Source organism: Chiloscyllium punctatum, chromosome 44 (assembly GCF_047496795.1).
Source record: "Chiloscyllium punctatum isolate Juve2018m chromosome 44, sChiPun1.3, whole genome shotgun sequence".
In the NCBI taxonomy this organism is placed as follows: domain Eukaryota; kingdom Metazoa; phylum Chordata; class Chondrichthyes; order Orectolobiformes; family Hemiscylliidae; genus Chiloscyllium; species Chiloscyllium punctatum.
The window spans coordinates 16,870,590-16,892,294 of NC_092782.1; the positions used below are offsets into that span (position 1 = coordinate 16,870,590).

The 21,705-nt window shown below is 43.5% G+C and overlaps 1 protein-coding gene across 5 annotated transcripts in view; it reads left to right on the top strand.

The window, feature by feature from the left end:
• The window catches only part of socs2 (suppressor of cytokine signaling 2), an 80,101-nt gene that overhangs the window by 42,075 nt on the left and 16,321 nt on the right, over window positions 1–21,705 (top strand). Inside the window, exons 1-2 of one of the 5 annotated variants that reach the window (XM_072562350.1) lie at window positions 17,086–17,292; window positions 21,034–21,245. In XM_072562350.1, the coding sequence (XP_072418451.1) occupies window positions 21,161–21,245 (85 nt within the window). In that variant the 5' untranslated portion in view covers window positions 17,086–17,292; window positions 21,034–21,160. The other 4 variants (XM_072562351.1, XM_072562352.1, XM_072562349.1 and 1 more) reach the window with 4 other exon arrangements.

Sequence of the window (21,705 nt, forward strand, 5' to 3'; positions counted from 1 at the left end):
TTTATTAATGAATTATATGTATACGTATGTAATTGGAGTGTCTGTTGTCAATACAAAAAAAAGGCCACTCAGTCACATGTGCTTACTCAGTTGCACAGTCAGTTGACAGGATTTGAAGATGCAGATGGCAGAACTCACCTGATCCATGTTCTCTCCCTCACAAGCAACATTCAGATTTCCTGATATTAATTCACTTGTTCATTAGGTGTCTGCGGTAAAAATGTCTTCTTTTTTAATTCACTGGTGATATTTCACTACTGTATGACTGGGGACACAGCTCTTAGGCAAATTACTGGCTATCACTCATTCTCAAAAATGTTTTTAAATGTTGATTTCACAATTTGCCTTTCAGCACCTGACTACTGACAGTGGGAGTTAATGTTGAAGGACCAGCACTCTGAAAGCTCATGCTTCCAAATAAACCTGTTGGACTATAACCTGGTGTTGTGTGACTTTGAATGGTGGGAGTTAGGTTATACCTCACAATGAGAGCTCTAAATGAAGTGAATTGTTTCTCATGGTCTGCAATGCTCCACCTAGTGGTAACAATGCCCAAAAATTCAGTTGTGTGTAATAGGGCCTATATTTCTTCAACTTCCTTTAATATGCAAATATAATTCAATCTAATTGAGGGGCTTTCTTCTCTCCAAGCTTGATTAGTTTATCAATACTTCCCCCCTATCTATCTGAAATGTATTACTTTTGATGATCCATTGTTGTAGTGGAAGGTGGAGGAGGCCCTTAGGATGGGAGCCCAACATCTTTCTGCCAACATTGTCAACATATTGTCAACATGAGGAACCTTAAGGTGCAGCTGCCTGCTGTGCCATTAATTGAGTTCCAATAACCCCACTTTTGAGGCTACTTCTGCCCCCAGATGTATTTTGTCACCATCAAGCCAGACAACCACTTTGCCGGGGTGACCTCCAAATAGAGTTATAGAGCTGTGCAGCACGGAAACAGATCCTTCAATCCAACTCGTCCATGGTGACCAGATATTCTAAATTAATCTAGTCCCATTTGCCAGCACTTGACCCATATCCCTGTAAGCCCTTCCTGTTCATAGACCCATCCAGATGCCTTTTAAATGTTGGATTTGTACCAGCATCCACTACTTCCTCTGTTAGAGACCAAACAAAACTGCAAATGCTGGATTCCAAGGTAGACAGGCAGGAGGCTGGAAGAACACAGCAAGCCAGGCAGCATCAGGAGGATGCATCAGCCTCCTGCTTGTCTAACTTGGGATCCACCATCTGCAGTTTTTTTGTTGTGGATTAGTGGTGCTGGAAGAGCACAGCAGTTCAGGCAGCATCCAATGAGCAGCGAAATTGACGTTTCGGGCAAAAGTCCTTCATCAGGAATAAAGGCAGTGAGCCTGAAGCGTGGAGAGATTTGTCTCTAACCAAGTTTGTACCATTGTGAAGACTCTTCAAAGGATGCCCACTTTGACAAAGTTCTCTGCCTCCAGACCTGAGGTAGGGTTACACCCGAAACGTTAACTTCTCCACTTCCTGATGCTGCCTGGCTTCTTCCAGCCTCCTGCTTGTCCACCACATCCTCTGGCAGCTCATTCTATGCAACACCCTCTCCATGAAAACATTGCCCCTTAAGTCCCTTCTAAATATTTCCCCTCTCACCCTAAAATTATGCCTTCTAGTTCTGGATTCTCCTACCCCAGGGAAAAGACCATGTCTGTTTATCCGACATGATTTTATATATCTCTATAAGGTCACTCCTCAGCCTCTGACGCTCCAGGGAATACAGTCCCAGCCAATTCAACCTCTCCCTGTAGCTCAAATCCTCCAATCCTGGCAACATCCTTGTAAATCTTTCCTGAACCCGTTCAAGTTTCACAATATCCTTCCTATAGGACAAAGACACTCCAAGATCTCTTTATTCAGCAACACTCCCAAGGACCTTACCATTAAGTGTATAAGTCCTGCTAAGATTTACTTTCTGAAAATGCAGCACCTCGCATTTATCTGAATTAAACTCCATCTGCCACTTCTCAGCCCATTGGCCCATCTGGTCCAGATCCTGTTGTAATCTGAGGTAACCCTCTTCGCTGTCCACTACACCTCCAATTTTGGTGTCATCTGCTGTACCTCTTATGCTCGTATCCAAATCATTTATGTAAATGACAAAAAGTAGAGGACCCAGCACCGATCCTTGTGGCCTCCACTGGTCACAGGCGTCCAGTCTGAAAAACAACCCTCCACCACCACCCTCTGTCTCCTACCTTTGAGCCAGTTCTGTATCCAAATGGCTAGTTCTCTCTGTATTCCATGAGATCTAACCTTGCTAATCAGTCTCCCATGGGGAACCTTGTCAAATGCCTTACTGAAGTCCATATAGATCACATTTACTGCTCTGCCCTCATCAATCTTCTTTGTTACTTCTTCAAAAAACTCAATCAAGTTTGTGAGACATTATTCCCCACGCACAAAGCCATGTTGACTATCCCTAATCAGTCCTTGCCTTTCCAAATACATGTACATCCGGTCCCTCAGGATTCCCTCCAACAACTTGCCCACCACTGAGGTCAGGCTCACCAGTCTATAGTTCCCTGGCTTTTCTTTACCGTCCTTCTTAAACAGTGGCACCACGTTTGCCAACCTCCAGTCTTCCGGCACTTCACCTGCGACTATCGATGATACAAATATCTCAGCAAGAGGCCCAGCAATCACTTCTCTAGCTTCCCACAGAGTTCTCAGGTACACCTGGGGATTTATCCATTGTTAACCATTTCAAGACATCCAGCACTTCCTCCCCTGTAATCTGGACATTTTGCAAGATGTCACCATCTATTTCCCTACAGTCTATATTTTCCATATCCTTTTCCACAGTAAATACTGATGCAAAATATTCATTTAGTATCTCCCCCATTTTCTGTGGCACCACACAAAGGCCGCCTTGCTGATCTTTGAGGGGCTCTATTTTCTCCCTAGTTACCCTTTTGTCCTTAACATATCTGTAAAAACCCTTTGGTTTCTCCTTAATTCCATTCGCCAAAGCTATCTCATGTCCCCTTTTTGCCTTCCACATTTCCCTCTTAAGTACACTCCTACTTCCTTTTTACTCTTCTAAGGATTCACTCGATCTATCCTGTTTATACCTGACATATGCTTCCTTCTTTTTCTTAACCAAACCCTCAATTTCTTTAGTCATCCAGCATTCCCTATACCTACCAGCCTTCCCTTTCACCCTAACAGGAATATACTTTCTCTGGATTCTTGTTATCTCATTTCTGAAGGCTTCCCATTTTCCAGCCATCCCTTTACCTGTGAACATCTGCCTCCAATCAGCTTTCAAAGGTTCTTGCCGAATACCATCAAAATTGGCCTTTCTCCAATTTAGAACTTCAACTTTTAGATCTGGTCTATCCTTTTCCATCACTATTTTAAAACAAATAGAATTATGGTCGCTGGCCCCAAATGGCTCCCCCACTGACAGCTCAGTCACCTGCCCTGCCTTATTTCCCAAGAGTAGGTCAAGTTTTGCACCTTCTCTAGTAGGCACATCTACATACTGAATCAGAAAATTGTCTTGTACGCACTTAAGAAATTCCTCTCCATCTAAACCTGTAACACTATGGCAGTCCCAGTTGATGTTTGGAAAGTTAAAATCCCCTACCATAACCACCCTATTATTCTTACAGATTGCTGAGATCTCCTTACAAGTTTGTTTCTCAATTTCCATCTGACTATTAGGGGGTCTATAATACAATCCCAATAAGGTGATCATCCCTTTCTTATTTCTTAGTTCCACCCAAATAATTTCCCTGGATGTATTTCTGGGAATATCCTCTCTCAGCACAGCTGTAATGCTATCCCTTATCAAAAATGCCACTCCCCCACCTCTCTTGCCTCCCATTCTATCCTTCCTGTAGCATTTGTATCCTGGAACATTAAGCTGCCAGTTCTGTCCATCCCTGAGTCATGTCTCTGTAATTGGTATGATATCCTAGCCCCATGTTCCTAACCATGCCCTGAGTTCATCTGCCTTCCCTGTTAGGCCCCTTGCATTGAAATAAATGCAGTTTAATTTATTGGTCCTACTTTGTCCCTGTCTGCCCTGACTGTTTGACTCACTTCTGTTCTCAACTGTACCAGTTTCAGATTGATTTCTTTCCTCACTATCTCCCTGGATCCCACCTCCACTCCCTCCCCCTCCCCCTCCCCACCTTACTAGTTTAAATCCTCCCAAGCAGTTCGAGCAAATTTTCCTGCCAGTATATTAGTCCCCTTCCAATTTAGATGCAATCCATCCTTCTTGTACAGGTCATTTCTACCCCAAAATAAATTCCAATGATCCAAAAATGTGAATCCTTCTCCCATTCACCAGCTCCTCAGCCATGCATTCATCTGCTCTATCCTCCTATTCCTGCCCTCACTAGCTCTTGGCACTGGGAGTAATCCAGATATTACTACTCTTGAGGACCTCCTTTTTAAAATTCTACCTAACTCTCTGTAATCTCCCTTCAGAGTCTCAATCTTTTCCCTTCCAATGTCGTTGGTTCCAATGTGGACAATGACCTCCTGCTGGCCCCTCTCCCCCGGGAGAACATTCTGCACCCTCTCTGAGACAGCCTTGATCCTGGCACCAGGGAAACAACACACCATTCTGCTTTTTCTCTGCTGGCCACAGAAACGTCTGTCTGTACCTCAGACTACAGAATCCCCTAACACAACTGATCTCTTGGAAGCCGACGTACCCCTCGTTGCATTAGAGCCAGTCTCAATACCAGAAACTTGGCTGTTCGTGCTATGTTCCCCTAAGAATCCATCACACCTACATTTTTCAAAACAGCATACCTGTTTGAAATGGGTATATCCACAAAAGACTCCTGCCCGAGGTGCCGACCTCTCTTACCCTTCCTGGAGTTAACCCATCTATGTGACTGTATCTAAGACTTTTCCCCCTTCCTATAACTGCCATCTATTACATACTGTTGCTGTTGCAAATTCTTCATCGCTTCTATCTGTCTCTCCTACCGATCCACTTGATCTGATAAGATTCGCATCCAACAGCATCTATGGCAGATATAATCCACAGTGACCCTTAAACTCTCTTTAAACTCCCACATCTGACAACTAACAACTATTTACAACTTCTTCCTCTAACCTATTGTTTATTTTCCATTCTATAATACGGGTCTGATAAAACCCCTCATTAAGATTTTCCAAAATTCAAATTTCAAAACCAGGCAGCTGTTGAATCATCCCTTTTTATCTTGCTCTGTAGATTTTCTTCTTCTTAGGATTTCTCTTTCACAGGTCATTGATAGATGAATATACCTTTAAGAGAGCTAATTTTCCAGGCAGTCTGCTGATGTTGGTGGCTTTGCAGTCCTCTCTCAACTGTTCAAGTTTTCCCAGTCTTATACCCCAAAGCATCGGATTGTGACATTGGTTTTAATATTGTCAATATATTCAATTCAAACTGGATTGGAGTTTGTTTTTTTTAGGGTATGATTTAAACTGATTTGCTGAATTCAAATTTGTTTTTGTATCCAGGCAACCAGCTACTCTAGCTGCTGGACTAAACTTTACAATGTAATGTCTCCAGCACTCTGTGTGCCTCTTTAAGTCCTTCACTCTCATAAAAGTACAGTACACTTCTACACCTTCATAACACTTCCCCCCTTAAGAAAAAAATGAACCATTATAATGAAAAGATGGCTTCATTTCGTTTTGTATTATTTAAACACATTACCCTAACATGCCAATAACTTTAATCTAAATTCACCTTAACTTCTTCCCATTTACCTATATATAAAACATTAAATAAATACAAATCTCATCTTAACGTTGTCAGCTAAATCCACAATAACGCATCTGCAATTACATTCTTACGACTCGCAACATGTATGATTTTTAAATTAAAAGTCTGTAACATAAGACTCCAACGAAATAGTCTCATATTCTTGCCTTCAAAGCATTCTAAGAATATAAGCAGATTGTGATCTGTGTACACGGCCATCTCCAACACATTTTTCATGACATACACATTAAAATGTTGTAAAACCAGTACCAAACTCAATAGTTTTTTTTGATCATGGAGTATTTCTTTTGGGGTATATTGATCTTCTTCGAAAAGTAACCAATTGGCAGTTCAATCCCATCCTCATCTTCCTGTAGGAGTACAGCTCCAACTCTGTGTCACTAGCATCGATGATGATTTTAAAAGGGCCTTGAAAGGTTTCATGTAGCTAAAGCTGGTTTGGTGGTTAATATTGATTTCAATTTCCTGGCATATTTCTGTCCACCAAAACTTTGTGTTCTTCTTCAGCAAATCAGTTAATGGTGCCACTACACTGTTGAATTTTGGAACAAACTTCCGATAGAATCTGCTGATTCCTAAGAATTGAAGCACCTCTTTCTTCAAGGTTGGTCATGGAAATTCCTCGATAGCCTTTGTCTTTGCGTTCCATGGGGTCCGATGTTATGTCACCTCTGCTTTTGTGAATTCAGTTTTATTTAAGTTTATTACCAGTTTTGATTGTTGTAGTCTTTCAAAGAGCTCAGCCAACTGTACCATGTGATCTTTCCAAAACTTACAAACAATCACTACATCGTCCAAATAGACTACACAATTTGTTAATCCAGCCACAACTCTGTTCACAAGTCTTTGGAATGTGGTGGGTGCATTCTTCATTCCAAAGGGCATCACTTTAAACTGATATAGCCCATTTGGGGTTACAAATGCAGAAATTTCTCTGATAAAGGTACCTGCCAGTAGCCATGCATAAAGTCCAAATTGGTGATGTAACTGGCTGGTCTGACTTTCTCAATACAATCCTCCAATGTAGGAATTGGATATGAGTCCAAATTTGTCCAAAGGTGTTGACCTTCCAATAATCCACACAGAATCATTGAATCCCATCCGGTTTGGGAACTAAGATGATAGGTGAACTCCACTCGCTCTGGCTTGGTTCGATGATATCCTTGTCAAGCATGGCCTCCACCTCCATCTGGACCTGTCTGGCTTTGAAAGGATTAAGCTGATAGGGCTGTTGTTTTATCGGAGCAGTATTCCCTGCATCTACTTTATGTACAATAGCATTTGTCCACCCCATCTGATTCCTTATACTGCAGTAACAGATCTTTTAACTACATTCTATGCTAATGAGCCAGATAGTTTACTAACCTATCCCACTCCTCAAGGACTTCATCATTTTTTAATCTAGTTTGAGGCACATCAAAATCCACATCATCTAGATTTGATACCTCACTCTGCAGGACAGTAACTAACAGCTGTTTCTCCAGTTCCTTCTCTCTAGTATAATATGGTTTCAACATGTTCACATGACATACCCAATACCTTTTTTTTCTATCTAGCATTTTCGCCAGACCATTCATTTGACTCAACATTTTCTCAATTTGATAGGGACCACTAAACCTGGTATTGAAGGGATCTCCTATCAATGGTAACAGTACTAACACGTCAGTCCCTTGGGAAAATATCCGAGTCTCAGGACTTTTACCTGCCACCTGCTTCATTCTACATTGTTTAGCTTTAGGTGCTGTCTAGCTAACTCATCTACTAGGTTTAATCTCTCCCTCACCTCCGATACCTAATCTAAGTTTGAGATCTCTGACTTTGGTCCTGTCAATTTTTCTTTAATTCATTTTAAAGGGCCTCTCACTTCATGTCTGAATATTAACTCAAAGGGAGAGAACTGAGTAGATTCATCTGGGGCATCTCTAATGAAAACCATACAAATGGGATACCTTTATCCTAATCATTCGGGTAATCCTGACAGTATGGTTTTCAAGGTTTGATGCCACCTTTCTAAAGCTCCCGAGGATTCAGGATGATTCGCACTGGATTTAACTTGCTGACCTAAACTATCCATGACCTCCTTAAACAGCTTCCCAATAAAATTTGACCCTTGGTCCGACTGAATCTCTACAGGTAGTCCATACTGTGTAAAGAAAGCTACTAACTCATCGACCACCATTTTTGCCTTGATACTCCATAATGGAATTGCCTCCGGAAATCTGGGAGACACATCCATTAGGGTTAACAAGTACTGGTTCCCACTTTTAGTTCTCGGGAGGGGACCTCCACAATCAATCATAACCCATGTGAAATGTTCTTCAAGTGCAGGAATTGGCAACAAAGGTTATTACTGCCTGTGGCATATCTACCATTTGGCATGCATGACACGTATGGCAAAAGTTAACCGCATCGTTGTGCATTCCAGGCTAATAAAAATGTTTTTATACCTAAGCCTGAGACTTTCGTGCCCCTAGGTGACCTCCTATAGGTAGTTCATGGGCTACCTGTAACACTTCCTGTCTGTGCTATGGCAACACAATCTGGGGCACTTTGGCCCAATTCTCTTCTGCACTAACCTGCCATGACCTCCATTTCCATCTTAGGATTCTATCTTTCAGATAATAATCCTCTGGAATATTCTCTGCCTCCTTTTCAAAGTACGCATCCATTACATATATCTTTTACCATCTTGTCTTGCTGTTGCAAGACCCTTGGCCTTTCAGGACTAACACCTCTGAATGACCCTCTGTGTCTTCAGGCTTTTCCTGCACCATTACGTCAAACAGGGTGTCCGCTAACTGAACCTCAACTCCTTCATCTTTCTCTTTCTCTTTAGTTTTCACTTTGTGCTGTGACTTATGATAGTGGGATCTGGTTACCGCACAGTCTGGGAAAATACCAGGACATTTCTGCTTTAACTCCTCAGTTTCTTGGTCTTCTTTGGGCGTCTCCACAAAAAGGGATGTCACTCCCACCTTGGATCCTGTCAAATCATTCCCAAGAACAAACTGAATTCCTGGAACTGACATTCCGTCAATCCCTCCCACTGTAACTCCCCCAGTCTTGAGTTGGCACTCCAATTTGATCTTACATAAGGGAATGCTAAATTTCTGTCCATCTATCCCACAAATTACCATATTCTTGGGTAACAGATCAGAAAGAGTGCATATTTGCTCATCCCTTACTATCAGCGACTGGTTAGATTCTGTATCTCCCAAAATTATACCTTCTTATGCTTCTCCCCCTGTTCTTTCTGAGTAAACTTTACCCACAGAGGCAAATTCTTTGTAGAGATCAGGTATTAACTCCAAACCCAGCCCCTGCCAAGGCTGTGCACTCTCCGGAAGCTCCTTGGCTCATCTTGGGGTCTCCTTTACTACCTTCACTAATGCCACTGGCTTAGCTTCTTTGACCACATCTTTTCCCACAGCGCCTTTCTTTAATGCCCAGCACTGTGACTTTATGTGTCCCACCTTCTGGCAGTGGAAACACTCTTTCTCGGTGCCCCTCTGAAATAAACAGCACTGTAATTTTCTGTGTCCCACTCCATTACAGTGAAAACACCCGAGGCCTTTCACCTCCTTTCCATCCTCTTTGGATTCGTTTTATCCCATGGTAAACTCTTACCAGTTCTCTCTACTCTTGGTTTAGTAATGTAGGATCTCCCCTTCTCTCAACTTCTATCCCCACAAGACGAAATTCTGGCCGGAAGCTTGTCTTATGCACCAATGAATCTGCTAATTCTACTGCCCTTCTCACTTCCTGAACTTTCTGTTCCTCCATGGGAATTCTTGTCACCTCTGGAAGTGAGTTTTTAAACTCCTCCAGCAGAATAATCTCTCTTGGAGCCTCATCGGTCTTATCTATCTTTAAGGCTCGCACCCATCTATCAAAGTGATTATGTTTAATTCTTATGAACTCAACATGAGTCTGATGTGGTTCCTCTTTTGTGTTTCTGAACCACTGTCTATATGCTTCTGGTACCAATTCATAAGCACTTAAATCAGCCTGTTTAACCTCTTCATAATCTCTTGACCCCTCATCTGCCAGTGCGGTAGATACCTCACTCACTCTGCCTACCAATTTAGTCTGAACTAGCATTACCCATAAATGCTCGGACCACTCCATCTGCTTAGCCAATTTTTCAAATCAAATAAAGAAGGCTTCAACAACTTTCTCATCAAAATGTGGCAGAGTTTTAACATATTTGTATCCATCACTACATTCTTTCTTGATCTCCATCCTGTTAACTTGACTTGGCTGACTAAGTCGTAACTTCTCCAGTTCAAATTCTCTCTCTTTTTGCTCAGCTAAGAACCTTCTCTCTTTCTCTTTTTCCTCTCTCTCTTTCTCTTTTTCTCTCCCTTTCTCTTTCCCCTCTCTCTGTCTTTGTGTTTCTTCTAACTCCATTTTCCTCAATTGTAATTTAAGTTTTTCTACCTCGACTGCACTTGTCTGTTCCTCTGACACACCTAAGTGTTTGAGTAATTCCCTTACAATTTCAGATTTACTTTTGTCCTTGGTTAAACCCAAATCTAATTTCTTTGCTAATTCTAAAAGTATGGCCTTTTTCTTTCCTTCTAAACTTTCTTGGCAAATTTGAGAATCATCTTCAAATCCCAGAACTTCTTTTAACAATTTTAAGAGCTATTTCTCTCATCAATCCTCTTTGTTACTTTTTCAAAAATCTCAATCACATTTGTGAGACATGATTTCCCACACACTAGGCCATGTTGACTATCCCTAATTTGCCCTTCCAAATACATGTACATCCTGTCCCTCAGGATTCCCTCCAACAACTTGCCCACCACCAATGTCAGGCTCACTAGTCTATAGTTCCCTGGCTACCCTTCTTAAATAGTGGCATCACATTAGCCAACTTCCAGTCTTCCAGCACCTCATCTGTGACTATCAATGATTTAAATATCTCAGCAATGGGCCCAGCACTCACTTCCCCAGCTTCCCACAGAGTTCTAGGGTACGCCTGATCAGGTCCTGGGGATTTATCCACCTTCATACATTTAAGACATCCAGCACCTGTAATATGGACATTTTTAAAGATGTCACCATCTATTTCCTCACATGCTATATCTTCCATGTCCTTCTCCACAGGAAACATTGATGCAAAATACTCATTCAGTATCTCCCCTCCAATCTCTTGTGTTACAAATTGTGGCAGACTCCCAGCAGTTTCTGGGAGGGCCCCCTCTATAAAGGTCACTTTTGTGACCTCTGAATGGGTTACCTGAAGACAACAGTCCTTCCATCCAATTGTGGCCAATAGTCAACACTGTGGTGATGGCACTGTCAAATGCCTTACTGAAGTCCATATGGATCACATCTATCACTCTGCCCTCATCAATCTTCTTTGTTACTTCTTCAAAAAACTCAATCAAGTTTGTGAGACATGATTTCCCACACACAAAGCCATGTTGACTATCTCTAATCAGTCCATGCCTTTCCAAATACATGTATATCCTGTCCCTCTGGATTCCCTCCAACAACTTGCCCACCACCGACGTTAGGCTCACTGGTCTATAGTTCCCTGGCTGGTCCTTACTACCCTTCTTAAACAGTGGCACCACGTTAGCCAACCTCCTGTTTTCCAGTTATTCATCCATGATTTATTGTTTCTCACCTTTTTTTCAGTGGTACATACTTATTTTTAAATTTATTCATGGAATGTGAATGTCATTGGCTGGGCCTGCATTTATTGTCCATCTCTAGTTGCCCTTGAGAAGGTGGTGGTGAGCTACCTTCCACATCCATTAAAGTTTTACATGCACATCCACTAATATCATTTATTGTATCCGTTGCTCCCGATGCAGTCTCCTCTACATTGGGGAGACTGGGCACCTCCTAGCAGTGTGCTTTAGGGAACATCTCCGGGACACCCGCACCAATCAACCAAACCGCCCCATGGCCCAACATTTCAACTCCCCCTCCCACTCTGCCAGGGACATGGAGGTCCTGGGCCTCCTTCACCACCGCTCCCTCACCACCAGACGCCTGGAGGAAGAACGCCTCATCTTCCGCCTCGGAACACTTCAACCTCAGGGCATCAATGTGGACTTCAACAGTTTCCTCATTTCCCCTTCCCCCACCTCACCCTAGTTCTAAACTTCCAGCTCAGTAACTGTCCCCATGACTTGTCTGGACTTGTCCTACCTGCCTATCTTCTTTTCCACCTATCCACTCCACCCTCTCCTCCCTGACCTATCACCTTCATTGTACTCTATGCTACTTTCTCCCCACCCCCACCCTCCTCTAGCTTATCTCTCCACACTTCAGGCTCACTGCCTTTATTCCTGATGAAGGGCTTTTGCCCGAAATGTCAATTTCAAAGCTCCTTGGATGCTGCCTGAACTGCTGTGCTCTTCCAGCACCACTAATCCAGAATCTGGTTTCCAGCATCTGCAGTCATTGTTTTTACCTTCTTAAACAGCTGCAGTCCACCAGCTCCCATTGACCACCAATGCAATTAGGGAAGGAATTCCTGGATTTTGACCCAGTGACAGTGAAGTCAATCAAGATGGTCAACACTTGGAGGGGAAGTAGAAGGTGGTGGTGTTCCTGGTCACTATTAATCACTGTTTTAAATATTTCTTGCTGCTATTCTATTTTTTGCATATCAGTAAATGTACCCAGTTTATTTAATCTAGTCCTACTCTTATACCCGTACAATCAGCTATTTTTAATTGACATACTTTGGTTTTACATTTGTCCTTCTCAATTTTTATTTTAAATCACTTTATGTTATGATCACTATTACCTATATCAATGCCTCTCTTATTTGTTCTAGTTCGTTTCCCGTTATAAGATAGGATTCTGAACATATCATTGTCCTGAACATGTTGTAAAAATGACATTGATTGTATCCCTCAGGCTGGCTCTTCAGTTTATTTGGGAGCAACTATCACTCTCCATAATTATTATTATTATTTTTCTTTTTTACATTTCACATATTTGGTTATTTCTCCTTCCTCCTTCTTTTCACTTTTACCTGGTCTGTATTATACCTTTTTGGCAGGTATAATCCCTTACTTTTATTTTAATTCATATGTATTCTGTTTCTAATGTCCTGTTAGTTATGAACCTTTCCTCCATTACTTCCTGTCTATATTAAAATCTGCAATATTGTTCTTTATGTGTTTCATTTCAGTTATTCTTATATCATCTGGATGACTGCTTCCAGTTGGCCTGGCTTATTTTTGGGTATTGTGTGCAATGCTCAAAAGTTTAATTTTTAAAAAGTTCTAATTTTTCATAATTCACTTTTATTTTCATTCCGCAATTGTTTTTGTTCACAGACCATTCAGGTTACCCTTTTTCCTTACCATTCTTATCTCATATTTCTTATTCATCCAGCCCTTTCTTATTTTCATGAGATCCTTCCTGCTTTAACATGTTACACTGAGGATTTAAGTTCAAAATTACATTTAAGAACATGGGGAAAGTTTGCAATGCTTTGTGATTATGCTCGAGCAGATAGATTCCACATTTTACGACAACACGTTGTGTATGGACCAAATGGGAACCAAATGAAAATTTTGCTTAAATGCCATTAAGTGTGATACTTCCAGTATAGTTATTAAAATTGAATTAATTATTCATTCTGAATTCTGGGCATTTCCAGTCTGGACTATTATGCTCAGGTAGACCATCAGCTGGTCATATATTTGTCTTGAACGACTTGAAAAGAACACTTTTAAATCAAAGGACATGCCAACACAGGAGGAGTAGGCCATTCAGCCCATTGAGTTTTCCCTGCTATCCAATTACATCATGTTGGTTACTACCTCAATACCACTTTCCTAATGTGTCTCCATATCCCTTGACATTCATTAGTCTCTAGAAATCCATCAATCTCCTGTCTTGAAGAGTTCCAGTGATTGAGTTTCCACAGACTGCTGAGGTAGAGCGGCTAGAGCTTGCATGTTCTGTCCATGTCTGTATGGGTTTCCTCTGGGTGATCCAGATTCCTCGCACAGTCAATGGATCTGTAGGTTAGGTGGATTAGCCATGGGAAATGCAGGGTTACACGGATAGGTTAGGGATGTGGGTATGGGTGGCATGCTCTTTGGAGGATCAGTGCAGTCTTGATGAGTGAATGGCCTCTATTTGCACTGCAGGGATTCTATGATTCTATTCTAAAACTCTAGAAAATTCTGAAGATTCACTACCCTCCTGAGTGAGGAGATTTACCCACCTTTCAGTGTAATATAGTCTAAAGACTGTGTCCCCTGGTTTTGGATTTGCTAGCCAGAAGAAACATCCTGTTTGTATCCACTCTGTCACACCCTGGAAGAATTTTGTAAGTTTCAATGAGATCACCTCTTATTGTTCAAAACGATGGGAATACAGAGCCAGTTTCCTCAATCTTTCCATATAAGACAATCCTACCATCCCAGGGATGTCCGATGCACTCCCTTTGTATATCCTTCCTTAGATAAAGTTGCCAAAACAGTATCTAACACTCTAGAGGTAGCCTCACCATGGCTTTGTACAATTGTCACATATCATATTTACTTTTGTACTCAAACTTCCTATGATGAAGGCCAACATACCATTTACCTTCTTAATTCCTTGCAGCACATCTATGCTAATGTTTGGTGACTCATGAACAAGGACACTCAATGCTTAGGATATCGACGCTTCCCAACATTTCATCGTTTAAGAACCACATTATCTTTTTACTTTTTTTTTAACCAAATGGATATTTTCATGCTTATCCACATTATCTTCCATCTACCACATTATTGTCTATTCACCTAATCTGTTCACATCCCCTTGAAACCTCCTTGCACTGTCCTGGCAACTAAAGGGATCATAAGAGTATGGGTAGAAAGCAGGAACAGGGTATTGAGTTGGATGAACAGCCATAATTGGACTGAATATGAAGCAGGCTGAAAGGGCCAAATGGCCTACTCATGCTCCTGTTTCCTAGGTTTCTATGTTTACATTCCCACACAGTTTTGAGTTATCAAAACATTTGGAAATTTTGCATTTTGTGCTCACATCCAAATAATTTATACAGATTGCAAACAGTTGTGAACCTGCTACTAACTACCTCACTAGGAACAGTGTGCACTCTTAAAAGATCTGTTTATCTGTTACTCTGTTTTCTATCTATTAACCAATTCTCAATCCACGCTCGTATTTTACCCTGAATTCTATGTGTTCCAATTTTGTCCACTAACCTCTTGTGGGATCGTGTCAAAAACCCTGTGAAAATTCAAAAATTACCTGTCCAACAAACCCACTGATTCTCCCTTACCTATGCTACAAAGTCGTCACAAAGAAAGTTTAAATCGGAGGAGGAAAACATTTTTACCCCAAAAAATTAAAACCTATCACGAAAGACGCATAGGTATGAAAGTGTAGTACATCACCAAAGTCAAAAAAAAGTTTAATTTGATGGGTGATTTTTTTCATGAGAAATGCTTAAAATTTTTTGAAAAGCGTTGGAATTTAGTTGAAACGGCGGTGCGTCGCAATAAAACGTTTGGGACATTGGGGGACACTCAACCCTCTTTCACCCTCTCCTTCGCCCTCAGGTAATCCAACGTGTTCACAAAGAATTCCAACTTCCTACAAACGTCACAGAGAGAACAATCTGGACAGCAGGAGATGTGCATCAAATCTTTGCAGCAATTACTCAAGATTGTTGGAGTTTCATAAAAGTCCACGTTATGATTTTTCCAATCAACCTGTACAGAGATGTACAAAGTTAAAAATCACACAACACCAGGTCATAGTCCAACAGGTTTCGGAGGGTCACTCCTTCATCAGGTGATACTACCCCCACTATCACCTGATGAAGGAGCGTCGCTCTGAAAGCTAGTATGCTTCCAATTAAACCTATTGGTCTATAACCTGGTGTTGTGTGATTTTTTAGGAGAAAGTGAGGACTGCAGATGCTGGAGATCAGAGCTGAAAATGTGTTGCTGGAAAAGCGCAGCAGGTCAGGGCAGCATCCAAGGAGCTCCCGAAGAAGGGCTTATGCCTGAAACATCGATTCTCCTGCTCCTTGGATGCTGCCTGACCTGCTGCACTTTTCCAGCAACACATTTTCAGTTGTGTGATTTTTAACTTTGTACACCCCAGTCCAACACCGGCATCTCCAAATCACGTTCAGAGATGTTATTACAAAACTTCGGAGTAGGTGAGACTTGAACACGGAGCTCCAAGCCCAGTGGTACGCCATTTCATGTTTATTTTATATAAAAAGCAGTTCTACCATTTCTTTTATTTCTGATATTTCCAGGGACGATTCAGCACATTATTTAAAAACAATTTAATGAAAGGTTTTGAATTTCGGACAAAATAATCGCGCTGATGCCATTGTATTTTTTACTGAAGTTTTAACAAGTTTTCGATTGAGCTTCTCGTTGATTTTCAGATGGAAAGGGTTTCTCCCAATGAGTTAATCATATTATTGTGATCTTGTAGTCAGTCTTTGATTCTTCGGTGAAAATGTCTGATTTCTCAGACAGAAGTTCTCTCTCTTATTTCGTGGGGTGTTGCTGCGATCAAACTTCCCTGATGCACTCTGTGTTACTCTCGGGGGAGGAACATATTTTTGATCAACTCTTTTTTTTTCTAATATCCGACATTTTTAAGCCTTTAGTGAACAGTTTGGATTTCAGGGCAAAAAAATTATTTTCTAACCAAATGTGATTTTGTTTTTGGGTGGGGCGAGTTGCGGGGATGTAATCTGTTTACTTGAAGGCCCGGACTATTTTTGGAGTCTTTGGTGAAAAGTTTTGAGTTTCAGGCAAAATGTGCTTCTCCCACCGAGTACTTATGTACACGAGTATGTAGAAAGACATTGTGTTGCCTATAACATTCTTGTCTACGATTTCAGGATCTATTAAAAAGGAAAGACTTGCAATTGTCGAATTGCAATTATACATTTTAAGTCCAGCGCTAACCAAATTCCTTTGCAATTTCTGAACTTTTGAATGTAATTGTTATGGTGGAATCTAATTTGAATTGCAACGATTTTAGTGACCTCTGAATATCGTATGTACAACACAAAGCATAGAACTGACCTGGTATTTCCATAATAACCGCTTACTAAGGGAAGAGAAAAGGCCACATGTACCCTATAAAGCTTAACAAAAGCTGTTTGCTCAGTAAAATTGTCTCCGATTACTTGCTAACTTGCTTGACCGAGGTACAATTGGGGCCGATAATCTCTCGATCTCTGCCACTCCTTTGAAGCAACCAGACAAAACACATCCAAAAACACTTTTCAGGGAAGCGCGTTAATGTACAAACAGCGGCGTGGCGGAAGGAGGCTCGGTCTCCCGGGTTCTAGGGAAAAAAAGACCCCAGCCGCTTTAACCAAAGGAAACATCGGGAAAACAACCCAGCCCGTGAGGCGAATGGTCAGTGCATGCTGGAAAGTAGCAAGTTTGCCGGAATTCAGCAGAACCCGCCTCCAAGAGAAGGCGGCAGATATTCTGTTCATTTTCCAAATTAATTAAAGTGTACAAAACGAAGGTAAGAAAATGATCCAATCGCGTTTGTGGTCAAAATAATGTTCGTTCGCTCGGCATCTCTTTCTACAAAGTGTCAGCGGGAAATACCGACCACGAAATCTCACCATCCCGATGAGAAACGTGAATTCACTTTCTGACCCCCCACCCCCCTCCTGAAATTGCTCTGTGCAGCGGGTGGATTTGAGGACGCTCCCGGGTTATTTCCACTGGCCGCCCTCTCAGGACGAGTTCCTTGGGGGCACTGTCTCCCCCTCACTGCACATCTGAAAATAAACAGGTATGTGCCTTCTTTAGGTGCCAATGGTTTCACTCCGAATCCCAGGGAATCGAATTAGACTCGGCTTGCCTGCTCCTCGCCATAATCGGGGAGGGGGGGGGGGGGGGCGACCAAATCTCACAGAACCGGGACAACTCTGCCCCCGAGCAAAACCAAAACCTGCTCATCATTGGAGCTGAAGGACTTTGGGGCCGGTGGCGTTAAGGTTTAGGTGGCTGTGTGCTCTTTGCAATTGTTTAGCGGTAAATAAAATTCAGGGGCCGGAGGTATCACTCGCTCCAGAACCAAAACTACATCTGAGCTTCGTGTTTAACAAAATAAAAATCATCGGGAGGGCCCAAATTGAACTTCTCTCTGGTTCTCTGCAGCGAATATACCGAGTTTGAAATTCTTAGCATGTTCACTTCCAAAACAAAACCCCCGCAAACATCTGTGTGCTGGCTGACAGATTACTGTACACAAACATCAGCCTCTCTGTTCATAAACACCGAGCACGCCTCGTCCGCCCAGGGTCACAGAGACACACCACGCAATGAATTGAAAGGTTAAAAGTCGGTTGAGGTGTCTGAATTGGGATTGGCTATCGAAGCCTTGGCAGCTTCCACCTTCTCCAAACCTTGGGCTGGTACCAACTAGTCTTCACTCGTAAACATTTACTGCAGAACACAAACGGAACTGGCTGGAAAACCTCAGCAGGTCTGACATCAGTTAACGTTTAGGGTCGAGTGACCCTTCCTCAGAACTGTTCCAGTTGCTGAGGTTTCCCAGAAATTTCTGTTTTTGTTTTTTTGATTTACAGCGTCCGCAGTGCTTTGGGTTAGCATTTAGTCCATTCTCAGCCGACATACAGGAAATTGTCCTTATCGCCCTGTGTACATGTGTCTGTATGTGTTTGTGCTTGTGTGTGTCTCTATCTGTGTGTGTGCTTATATGTATATGTATCTGTGCGCATATGTGCCTGTAAGCGTGCCTATATCTGTATGTGTCTGTGTTTGTGTGGATGCACGCGTAGTATTGTACGTGTAGTAGATGTATAAGTATGAGACATTGCACACAGACAGGTACATATAGAATATACATTGCATATCAACCTGTGTCTTGATAGAGATTTCTGGGGATGACTCATTTCTCTGAGCGTGTAGAAGCTGAAGCGGGGCCATGCATTCTCCCTTTGTCCAAGGGATTGTGTAGTTTGGGTCCATTTCTCTCCTCTTGCCCCTCTGCCACCCGTCTCCGGGTCTCTGTCTGAAACGGTCTGCTTCACTGTCATCATCAACCTCGAGGGATTCTTAGAAGTAGCTCTCTCTCTCTCTCTGGCCCTGTGCACAGTAAAGACAGGCTGCCCTCTGGGGAAGGGCGAGAAGAGACACAGGGCACTGACTCTCTCCCCTTCTCCCCAGGAGAAAGCTGCAGCTGGATTCAGCCCCCCCCCGTGGGAAGGCGGAGCGGGGCTGTCCTCACTCTAGGCTGGGCTCCAGGGGAAGTTCAGGACTCAGGCCGCCTTCGCTTTTAGAGTTGGCCGATTGCCAGAGGCTTCACGTGACACATTTCCTGGAAAGTTCCTGGAAAGTCACCCCCGTGTGTGTTTATGTGGGAGGGGAGTGGGAGGTGGAGAAGGGCGGGCGGGCGGGCGGGCGGGCGGGGGGGGGGGGTGGAGAAGGGCGGGCGGGCGGGGGGGGGATGGAGACTGGCGCCAGCGAACAGCAAAACTGCCCTTTGCTGCAGAGTGCAACATTCAGCTACACAGCAAGCTATCTGCTCTGCCAGCACCAGCTCACTCATAAACCACACCCTGCCTGCCCCGGCTTTCACTGCCTCTGCTCCTGTCACTCTCCCGTCCCTACCCCTTCTCCCAATCTCAGCCCTCTTCCCCAGTCCTTTCCCACTCCCTACCCCTCTCCACCAGTTTCTATCCCACTCCCCTAGTCTCTGCCCCCTGTCCCGTCCCTAGCCCTATCTCCCAGTCTGTGCCGTCTCCTCTCTCTCCCAGTCTGTGTCCTCCCTCTCTCTCTGTATCTCTTCCCCAGTCTGTGTTCTCTCTCCAAGTCTGTACCCTCCCCTCTCTCTCCCAGTCTTTTCCCCCTCTCTCTCTCTCTCCCAGTCTGTGCCCTCCCCCTCTCGCTCCCAGTCTATGTCCTCTTCTCTCTCTCTCCCAGTCTGTGTCCTCTCTCTTTCTCCCTCCCAGTATGTGCCCTCTCTCTCCCTCCCAGTGTGTGCCCTCTCCTCTCTCTCTCCCAGTCTGTGTTCTCTCTCTCTCCCCCTCTCCCAGTGTGTGCCCTCTCCTCTCTCTCTCCCAGTCTGTGTTCTCTCTCTCTCCCCCTCTCCCAGTCTGTGTCCTCTCTCATTCCCCCTCCCAGTCTGCGTTCTCTCTCTCTCCAAGTCTGTGACCTCCTCTCTCTCTCTCTCAGTCCCTGCCCTTACAGTACGACGCTGTAATCATTAGTTTCCAAAGTAGAAGGGAACATTGCGGGAATGTCTGATGCTGTGACCCAGTAAGGGACTGGGAGCCGCTGAAGCGTATCCTGACTCTGTAACCCTTCCACGCAGGAGCTGTGCAGCTGAAGCGGAACAGCCCAGGGTCTGTGATGGAGATGCCTTTGGGCACCGCGGGTTTACTCAGCGGGTCCTGTCTGATTTCCAGATGCCACTTTAACACAAGTCCGTAAACACGCTGAGATGCGCTGGTTTTCCAGTCGAATTGTGGGAAGCGAATGGAGGCAATAACATTCTCAAGGGACCAGCAGAAACTAACCCCGGAAGCTTCTGCATTCTCTCTCTTTCTCCCTCACACTCTCATCCCTCTCTCACTCACTCTCATTCATACTGTCACTCTCACATACTCATGTTCTCTCACTCCCATCGCTCTCTCACTCACTCACCGTCATTCTCAAACTCACACGCCCTCTTTCACACACACCCTCTCACACACTCTTTCACCGCAACTCACTCACACCTCTCTCTAACTCACACACACCCTCACTCTTACTCCCTCTCACACAGTCCCTCACTCCCCTCTCTCTCACACTCATCCCCTCTCTCACACTCATTCCCTCTCTCACACACACTCCAAATCTCACGCTCACTTTGGCTCATACCCAATTTCACTCTCAATCCTTCCCACTCTGTCACACCCAATCTCACTCTCACACTGACACGGGCTCACACCCAAGCCCAATCTCATTCTCACACTCACTCCTATACCCAGCTCACACACATACACTGGGTGCCATTCTCCCCCTCTACCTGGGCTGTTCCTCTGAATGACACGTGGAGGTTCGCTTCTTCATCTGTTGACTGGAAAGGGAAGATTTGGACAGAGCCAAACTTGTGGCGGAAAGCCCCCTAGACACTTGGTCCACCCCCCAGCCCCCGGAGGGAGCATCAACATTTTCCTGAATGTGACTGGGGCAACTGGAGGTATTCTCTCAGACTGCATCTGTTCTCTCTCTCTCTCTCTCTCCCCAGAGGCGTGTTGTATAAGCGTTGGCTCCCACCCCGGGGATGATGTTTGGGGAGGTGAATACAGCTGGGTGACTCGGGGCTGTTGTTCTCTCGGCTGACGTACCGGGAGGGAGCAGACGATGTGGGTTTGATGCAGGGAGCCGGGACAGAGTCGAGCACTGGGCCAGTTACAGAGGATCGCATTTCAGCGGCACTGGCGGATCTCCGGAGTACAGGTATTGGCAGAGCGCTCACTGTCTCCAACGCTGTTGGCCGATATTCTCCTCCCTCTCAGCCATTTTAACACAGAACCCCCGCCTTTATCCAAATAACAGGAACAACAAGAAGTTATTTTCCATTTTCGTGTTCAAAGCAACAAGAAATAAACAGACAGAAAAGTCTTTTGGGGTAAACTCCCTATGAATTTATCAGAGCAACACTGCTGTTTTTGGTGCAGTTTAACTGAACCAACTTTTTTTATTGTTGTTTATTGGTTTAAAAAAGTGGCTTCATTTTCATCATCCGTTGTGTTGGAAACTGCAAAATAAATTTCCGACACTGCACTGGGGGGAAGGTGCCGTTAAATAGTAATCTCTGATACATTTCACCACCTGAAAATAATGGGTGCGACTTTTAAGATATTAACAGTTAGATAGACGGAGGTCCAGAGTCTGGCGTGTTCAGAATTGTAAACCA